Here is a 9,943-nt window from a genome sequence, read left to right as displayed (position 1 = left end):
ATAAAAGTGAACTATATTTAAAATCTATTTCTGAAACAAAGGCCTGGGATGTCAGAATACTTATGCATGTTAATGAGACTCTAAGCAGTTGCAAAAAAAAAGTTGGATGTTGTATAATAAAAAGGTGAGGAACCCTTTCACATTCTTGTTCCACCTTCTTGAGGGCTTGAAGTCCTTCCTGAGTCCACCCACAGATAGATAATTAGTTGCTGAAATAAAGAGGAAGATGGTTTGAATCATTTGCCTTACACCTTGCATTTCCTCAAATGTAGTGTTTCTCACTGGACAATCCATAGTTGATTGCATGTGTGCATGGCAACAGTGTCATTATAAGGGGAAAAAAACTTATCCTTTACAGTGCCAGCTAAGGTAGACATCCTCAAGTGCACTACTGGCTTTGATTCTGGAATGGGGTGCTTTCTGTGTGGAGTTTGCATGTGTTTTCTCCAGGTGTTCTGGGTTGCACCCAGTTTTTAAAGACCCATTGGCTAGATTAACGGCAGCCTATGATTAGTCCAGCGTGTGTGTTTGCCCTGTGCCAGACTGCTGTCCAGTCAAGGATGTAGTCCTGCCTTTACATCTTTTGTCTAACAGTTAAGGCTTTGGCAGATTTTTTACATTGCCGCATAGAATGTTATAATGGAATTGTTGATGTAACATTAGTTCCCCTTGTAAATACCATTTAAAAATAGAAAAACGTTTCTTACATTTTCGTTTTAGTTTGTAAGATACATATTTCATCATCAGTATTGATATGTATGGTTAGTTGTAATGTTTAAGTACACAGTCACTGTACACTGTGCTGTTCTTTTCCTGACTAAATTCTGAATGTTTAGGTGCTGATACAATGGATGTGGTATAGGAGAAAAATCTTTATCAACGAAATCGTGTAGTTTGCTCTGCAAGCCCGGGTATCACTGATTTGAGCCATCCGATTGTAGTTACCCTGCGGTTATGTATTAAGATGTGCAAAGTCTAGATTATATTTTGCATTTGCTAGATGCAGAAATCAACACTTTTTCCTGAGTTAATTTAGCGTTCAGCCTCAAACCTTGGCCGGTCCGCTATCTGTTTTGCTCCAGTTTTGGCAAGAAACGCTGTCACAGTCCTCCACATCAAGAAGTCTCTCACACAGAAAAATAATTGGTCCAGTTCCTGCTGAGAAGATGAAATTCGCTGGGGAATATTTTTTTTTTCCTCAGGAAAACTCAACTACCTATTCGCTGTTCACCGGATTGTAATTCTTTGTTAAAAATGTTTTTTCTTGATTTCTAAGCGAAATGTTCCGAGTATAGCGAGAGTAAATATTATTGACCACAAGCTTTATTCTTGTCTTTTTCTTACCATATAAAACGGCACTTTTAAATTATTTGAGTGCTTGTGGATCTAATTAATGTATTAGATGTGTACTCTTCATAAACTTTCATCTGAAACTTGATTTCAGATGTTTGTAATGTATAGGCCTGCTTCGTAGACAGTTTCAAAAATCAAAATTTTGTTGTTTTAAGATTCAGCGTTTGCGGAAATTGATTTTTAAAATACATATATGTCATACGAATTCTGGCAAAGAAGGAGGTACTTCAACATCGAACGGAATGCTCTAACGCATTAAAGTTGTATTGCTTCACCACGGTCGGCTTAACAGCCTGTAACTATACTAGGCTAACTGCGACCTTCATACTGTATATACACACGCATATATATATATACAGAGAGCGAATTTAATTATATAATGTCAAAAAATACCTTGGAAGCCAAGAGGTATTTAACGCTTTTCATTTGGTGAATGCATTTTCTATTAGGTGACTTCTGCGTTTTGATTCATATCGAGTCCTAAGTACCAACATAAAATATTCATTTGCTACGGGACCGGTAAACACATCTTTAAAGGTACTGAATCATTTCACGCTATATCACCAACATTTTAAGGCATGAAGTGTGCTGTCATCTTCTGTATTTTAATAATAAATTGTTTCACTCATAAACATACTTTGCTACTCTTGCTACGTTAATGGGTAAATATTGTTCACATTTCCCTCTATAATGTGTCACCTATAAATTGTTTTTGTTTTTTATTTTAACAGATTAAATGCACTAGAAAAAATGGTTCGCTTTTGCTCTTGGGGAAACAGATGCGCTATCTACCATTTTCAAATAATTAAAAATTCTAGTAAAATAAACTGAAAAATATGTATTTAATGTACATTTATGTAAAGGCTTTATGTGTGCATGTGTGTTTATATTTCATTTATTGCGTGGGTGGTAATATCACAAATGGATAAATAGCACAAGACTAATTTAAAATACTTTGAAATATTTGGGTCCACTTTCTAAGATCGAATTGTCCAAAACAAAGAGAACTATCTTTGATAGTCACAGAGAGACCCCGTATCGCGTCTGTGTGCATCTCTCGCTATTTGCTATCTTTGCGATTAGGACCCAGATGATTATCGTAATTAATGTCTGTCTAATTAAATTACTGTCAGCAACGAACCAATAGCAAAAGTCGTTTCATTAGCATTGCTGGCAGAAGGATCAAAAGCAACCTTGTCTGATTACAGCATAGTGTCAATTGGCTAATCGGCTGTCTAACAAAAACTAGATCAAACCACGGGAAGGCGTTTTCTTTCAAACTAGATTTTTGGGGCGTTAAGTTAACCGAGGAGAGGTTTCACAAAGGTTGCGTGAATCGCTTTTGTTTAAAGAGCTATGCAGCTGGAGCATTGCCTCTCACCATCTATCATGCTCTCCAAGAAATTTCTAAATGTGAGCAGCAGTTACCCAAACTCAGGCGGATCTGAGCTTGCCTTGCAGGACCATCCTATTATATCCTCCACTGACAACCTGGAGAGAAGTTCACCTCTGAAAAAAATTTCCAGGGGGATGACGAATCAGTCAGAGGCAGACAATTTTCCTGACTCCAAGGACGCACCGGGGGACGTCCAGAGAAGCAAACTCTCTCCTGTTCTGGACGGGGTCTCTGAAATTCGTCATAATTTCGATGGATCTGCGGCAGAAAGGTATCTGCTGTCTCAATCTAGCCAACCCCAGCCTGCCTCCGCTGCACCTAGTGCAATGTTCCCTTACCCAAGTCAGCATGGACCAACGCATCCAGCTTTCTCTATTGGAAGTCCGAGCCGATACATGGCTCATCACCCAGTGATTACCAATGGAGCATACAACAGCCTTCTGTCTAACACCTCTCCGCAAGGCTACCCAACTGCTGGATACCCTTACGCCCAGCAGTATGGCCATTCCTACCAAGGAGGACCGTTCTACCAGTTTTCTTCCGCACAGCCTGGGCTAGTTCCTGGTAAAGCCCAGGTCTATTTGTGCAACAGGGCACTGTGGCTCAAGTTCCACAGGCATCAAACCGAGATGATTATAACCAAGCAAGGAAGGTAGGTGACCATTATTTTGGGTTTCCCGATTTAAGACGGCCGTGCGTTCGATGAAGACGAACTCGATAGAGACTAGAGAAAAACACGGTACGCTGTTAAAAGTTGAATATGCTAACTGCGAAGGTTTTAAACCATCTTCCGATAGAAACGATCGAACTGTGAAACTGCCTACGTACTAGATTTAGTTTACCCATTCGGTTTGGATGCATAACTTTATTTTTAATCTGCTTTCTACAATTTAAAACAACGGCATGATGAACCAAATGCAGCTCACTTAAAATATTTAATGATGCACTGAGAAAATGATCAAATTTATTAAAAAAAATCAATCTCCTGTTGTACTTGCTCAGTTTTTCTACACTAGTACCATATTATTATTATTATTTTATTTATTTATTATTATTATTATTATTATTATTATTATTAACGAGGTTTTGACCTTATGATTTACACCAGGTCTGTATGGGTCACATGTTTTGGTTAAAACGTAAATATTATTATTAACTGCTGTGATGGAGAGAAATATCTGACTGATATTTCAGTGCCTAGTGACTTTTCTTTGTTTACGATTTTTTACTTCTTTAATGTAACTTTCTCATATTGAAGCAATGTCTTAGAGAACAGGTGCAGCTTCCTATTTGTCATTCATCTGTTTTCTTGAAGCGTTATAAATGTATTGCAACTATATTGCTGTAAGAGCGAAGACCCTTGAATTTACCCCCGTTTTTACTCATAGAGAAATAAAATCCAAACAAGACTTATCGTTTTAATAATAAATGGTCACTGTTCATGAAAACTCTTCTTGTTATTTCCAGACGGATGTTTCCATTTTTGAGTTTTAATATTTCTGGACTTGACCCGACGGCGCATTATAATATATTCGTGGACGTGATTTTGGCCGACCCCAACCATTGGAGATTCCAAGGAGGAAAATGGGTTCCGTGTGGCAAAGCGGACACAAATGTGCAAGGCAAGTCCTTCCAATTAACACTCTCATAACAGACATAGGTGAGAATTATTAATTAAAAAATCATGGACTCAACAGGGACCATATTGACTGTTCAATATCAAAAATCGAGGTCAAGCCGCGTAGCCAAAATCGCCACACTGCAGAGCTGCCGGAAAAAATATAACTGATAGCATGCGCGTAGCCGATTTAAATGTATTTAGCAGAAATACCTTCTAACACTACAAATGTTGTTGTGAATATGCAGTAATAATAAGATCGAAGATTTGTATCTGTTTGTTTATTTGTGTAATTATTAATTCCTTCACTTATGCAGGAAACCGGGTTTATATGCATCCAGATTCTCCTAACACGGGAGCTCACTGGATGCGGCAGGAAATTTCCTTCGGGAAACTAAAGTTAACAAATAATAAAGGAGCCTCTAACAACACGGGTCAGGTAAGATAAAAATCACATGAATTATTTCAATTAATGACTTGTTTTTCCTTAATTACTACATTACGCTTATGAAACTTCAGAAATGATTCACGTAAAATAAGGAGGATATCGGATTTTTTCATTTATACTCGAATGATAAATTCTGACAAAATACTACTCTACAGGCTAACATTCTGAGTCTTTTTTTTTTGCTTTGGCGAATGTAATTGTAGTGTCGAAAAGAATCTGACAGTGCATATAATACCTTCGTTTTTTTCACCCTGTCCCTTTGATTTTGATTTATCTTCTTTAGATGGTGGTTTTGCAGTCGCTACACAAATACCAGCCTAGACTGCACGTAGTGGAAGTGAATGAGGATGGAACAGAGGACACCAGCCAGCCGGGAAGAGTGCAGACCTTCACTTTCCCGGAGACACAATTCATCGCTGTAACGGCTTATCAGAACACCGATGTAAGATCATCCCTTTCACACCTGTAACAGCGCAGTAGCCTAATACAAGTGTGTTTTTTTTAAATAAGCATATCTGAATCATAATCATCTAGGTAATCCAACACATCGGGGAGGCAGAGGGTAAAAACAAAGAATGAGACTGTTTATTGCGTTTAAATGCAAAATTACCCTAAAACACAAAACGATACTCGGCCTACTGACAGACCACAGTTTAGCAACTATGCTTTTTTTCCTCCAAATATTAAAAGTTAATTATTATGACACAACTACAATAAAAAATAGTCATTTGAATGCTGTTTTTTTAACAGTTGAATATTACGAGAAATAGATCAAATCTGAGGAAACTGATCTTTTTTTTTCAGATTACGCAACTGAAAATCGACCACAATCCGTTTGCAAAAGGATTTCGGGACAACTACGACACGTGAGAATATATTAATTTTGTTGTTGTGTAGCATAACGTTATTTTTAAATTATACAAATATAGCCTATATATTGCTTGAAAACATTTCACTATATTATTTAGTGAGATTTCAAATTCTTCAGTCGATTAATGTCAGGTTTGTGATAACCATTAAGAACATATTAAATTGACAGAAATTCACAAGTGTTTTTATAAGTTCTATATTGGGCGTATACAAATATATTGGGAGAAATTTAACATATCTACACAGTAAAACTATTAAAAACATTTTGATTATATATATTACTGTACTTTTGTATTTCTGTGCATGTTAAATATCCGTAAGCACTCGCATACAAATATACCTGTTTGCATTAACGTGTTTAAGGTTAAAAATAAAACGATTTTCTGTGAATAATGATTATTACGAGACTTATGATTATGAGTATCATTAGTCTTTTGTGTTATTTTATCGACTGATAATAATAATTTTTACTGCTTAAGTGTTCATTAACCTGCATATTGTTATATCGGGGAGTTGCGTCATCGCGCGAGATTCAACTAAATTGAAATAAATAATGAATAGTTCTTCGCTTCGATTAAAATAGAGATCCATGTAAACTACTTTAGGCTACAGGCCTAATAACATAGCAAATTTAAGACTGTGAACTTTCGAAAATTTTAAATTATACTAATTATTAAACCGCATCGCATCTTTGTACAGCCTGTCTGATTGCACTTAACTGTAAGACGTGGGGTGTAGAGCCCCGTGTATATTAAATTTTATTAGACCAAAATGTGATACGACTTTGTGTTTGAAACACAAAATGACACCCATAAAGCGGGGAAACAAATTATGTTAAAACGTTTTTTTGAAAATGTTTTTAGTTTGTCAACGTGTTTTTAAAATATTTTAGAGAAAGGCGTTGCACTTTATTGTTGTCTCCGGTTATATAGTTTCAGTGCCACTTGTTTTAAAGAACTATAATAAACAGGGGAAGCGAACACTTCCTACACGCCAGTTCTTCGCATTTCGTGTGAAAAGTTAGTGAGCGCTGAGCAATGTAATATTGGAACTGGAAAAAAATCATTCTTGCACCTCCGTTAATCAACGGAAAACGCAAAAGTGAATTCGAAGGAAGTAATTTCAAATATCCATTTTGTATGCATTTATCGCTTGTGTGATAATACATAGGATAAGAACAAATGAAGACGATATTTAAATTATGTCGACGCAACAATTGTATGTTTGCAAAATACATTGTTCCAAAACGTTTTTTAAATCTTTGAAATATTTGTTGACTGTTTTATAGGGGGGATATAACTTGAGGTTTTCTCGAGATTTCGGTATAAGTAGTTGGTAATACAATAACTTATTTATATAGCGCTTTTCATGCTTACTGTCAAACTCCCTGTCACAGAGTTAAAACAGAGAAGTAGTTAACAACAAATCTCAAAGAGAATGATTAATGGGGAAAAAACGCTCGTCGCTCACACTTTATATAGTCTAACAGGAATTGGCTCAGATTGCAAAACATAAGTACCATCAGTCTTATCCGTTTTTGTACATACTGTTGAAATGCATACAGTTTAAATGGACAAGAAAACTGGTTTTTAAGTTGAAGAAGCCGGTGCACTCCAAAACCGAATCACACGACATGCAGACCTATCAATTTTGGCTTGCCCAATTGCTTTGTTAATTTTGAAAGGACAATAAATGATTAAATGTCTTGTCGGGGGCCGTTTTTTTCCTGTTTACTCTGCGATTTTCACGACGTCTTCGTCTTCTGTCTTCAGGATCTACACGGGCTGCGACATAGACCGTTTGACACCGTCGCCAAGTGACTCTCCTCGCTCCCAGATAGTGCCGGGTGCTAGATACGCCATGGCGGGCTCTTTCCTGCAGGACCAATTTGTCAGCAGTTATGCCAAATCCCGCTTCCACCCTGGCGCTGGGACTGGTCCAGGCACGGACCGCAGCGTCCCACACAGCAACAGCTTGCTATCCCCGCAGCAAGCAGAGGAGACCGCAGCGGCTTCCCCGCAGAGATGGTTTGTCACCCCTGCCAACAACCGACTGGACTTTGCCGCCTCGGCATACGACGCTGCCGCCGCCGCTGATTTTGCTGGCAACGCAGCTACTCTTCTGTCTTACGCAGCTGCCGGAGTTAAGGCTCTACCGCTGCCGACGGCGGGCTGCTCAGGTAGACCCCTGGGTTATTACACAGACCCCTCGGGCTGGGGGGCGCGCACTCCACCGCAGTACTGCAGTAAATCGAGCTCCGTGCTTTCCTGCTGGCCCACCAACAGCACAGGCAGCAGGACTGGCGCCTCAAACTCATATCTCGGGGAAGAAGGGGACAGCCTTGCAACAGAACGCTCTCCGCTAGGGGGGTCCGAAGACACCAAACCCAAAGACCTGTCGGAATCAAGCTGGATAGAGACTCCTTCTTCCATTAAGTCCATCGACTCCAGCGATTCGGGGATTTTTGAGCAGGCAAAACGGAGGCGGATTTCACCTTCTGCCACGCCGGTTTCTGAAACTGCCTCCCCACTGAAAAGCGAGGTGTTAACGCCAAGGGAATGTGAGAAGAACTGTGCAAAGGACATTGGTTACTATAGTTTCTACTCGCATAGCTAGAAGCTGAAACAGGAGGGAAAAAAACTGTTTTAAGAATAGCAGTACTGGCTGAAACAAATCAGGAAACATCAAAACCTTGCTAAGTGTGAATTGTGAAACCTACAAGCTTGATTTTTTATTTTACGTTTCCTGGGACCATATTTATCAAGCTGTATAGTTATAATTAGCATTTTACTAACAAAATAAGGCCTGGTATAGCATTAGACCGAAGTGTTTGGCTGTAGAAACGTTGCCGGATCTGGAGTTGCCCAATTGTCACGCAGTTAACAACTGTTTTGAAGTCACAGGACCATGTGACAACACCGGAACTTGATACATCGTCTTAATGCAGTAGATTTCATATTTTGAATTGTATCCAATACAGTGCCAAATAGGAATGTTTTAAAGAAAATGCCAAAATACTGCTGACCTGCAAGTGTTTCCCAGTCGAGCTCATTTTTATAAATGTGTATGTCATTGTAATTATGAGAAGAAATGTACAGACATATGTAGCTGTTAGTGATATTGTATCGTGTGGAAGTATGTACATTTTACTGTATTGCATTTTGATATTTCAAAATGAGCATTATAACGACTAATTGCTACTCAGCAGTTGTCTATGGTCACAAGAGTGATGTGTATTGGTTTTCCTGTTAAATGAACTGTACAAGGTCGTAAGAGTATTTAGACTTCCTAGTAGCAAACCGCATTTTTAAAGTCTATTTATGCCCTAATTTAATAGGCTCATTTTCTTTTTAAAACGTTAAATGTTTGTTAGATTATTAGGGTGGGGGAAGGTAGTGTGTAATTATAAGCGATATTTCACAGTTGTTCTTGGTTGTACAATAGTTTGACAATACCTTGAACTTGTCTTCATATTTTATTAACTCATCAAGTCTGTGTATACTTTTTGTACTTCCCAATATTTACTTTGTGTACATGTTTGTTTATTGGTAAACTGTTGTATATGTTGTTATGGTGAAAACTTGTACATTTTTACTCAATTAAAAAATCTTTAAATGTAACGTGTGACGTTTCGGGGTCATGTAGCCTCTGCAAGTAAGATATTTCGCATTACCATGTGATAAAAAATACTTAATTACAATCACAAAACCCCATCGAAATGCTATTGATTTTTTTAATTGCCTCTTTTAATTCTAAAGCATCTAAATCGCGATGATTTGCAATTACAGGGGCTTGTTAAGAATTCTTTCAGCATTTTACTTGAACTACAGGAAATGTAATCGCTAACATGAAAAAAGAATGATGACAGCAGCTAAAATTTTAGACCACAAACATTTTATAAGTAGGACTAGATATCTATTTCTTGCAAATGACCTATTGCGTATTTATTGGTGCTACAGTATGGCTAATCAATCTAAAACCAACGGATGTTAGATGTCTTCGCGTACCTACCAACGTGTAGCAAGCTAGATGATAAAAATGGCCTTCTTATTATTAATCATTTTTATGGTCTTAATATCTGTATTTGAAGGGAAGTTCGTTTTCTTATCGTGCTGTTACCGAAGAAACGGGAAATATTTTCGTCCTTAATGCTTTTTTAAACTAGACATGTAAATTGTGCTATGCATTCTACGAATTATGTCTGAATCTATTTTATACCAGTTTAATATTAAATTGTATAGAGGGAAGAAAACATTTC

General features: G+C 37.7%; 1 protein-coding gene across 1 annotated transcript; it reads left to right on the top strand.

The window, feature by feature from the left end:
* The first annotated feature begins 47 nt into the window (after nucleotides 1-47).
* tbr1b (T-box brain transcription factor 1b) lies at nucleotides 48-9,305 on the top strand. Its single transcript, XM_088605464.1, has 6 exons — nucleotides 48-3,401; nucleotides 4,217-4,371; nucleotides 4,685-4,806; nucleotides 5,099-5,257; nucleotides 5,620-5,681; nucleotides 7,458-9,305. Exons 1-6 carry the CDS (start codon nucleotides 2,710-2,712, stop codon nucleotides 8,299-8,301), a joined length of 2,034 nt encoding a protein of 677 aa, XP_088461590.1. The 5' UTR covers nucleotides 48-2,709; the 3' UTR covers nucleotides 8,302-9,305.
* Nucleotides 9,306-9,943: the final 638 nt, after the last annotated feature.

Source organism: Lepisosteus platostomus, chromosome 14 (genome assembly GCF_059453375.1).
Source record: "Lepisosteus platostomus isolate fLepPlt1 chromosome 14, fLepPlt1.hap1, whole genome shotgun sequence".
Lineage (NCBI taxonomy): Eukaryota > Metazoa > Chordata > Actinopteri > Semionotiformes > Lepisosteidae > Lepisosteus > Lepisosteus platostomus.
The sequence above is the reverse complement of the archived record's forward strand: the minus strand, read 5'-3'. Positions and strand labels throughout refer to the sequence as shown.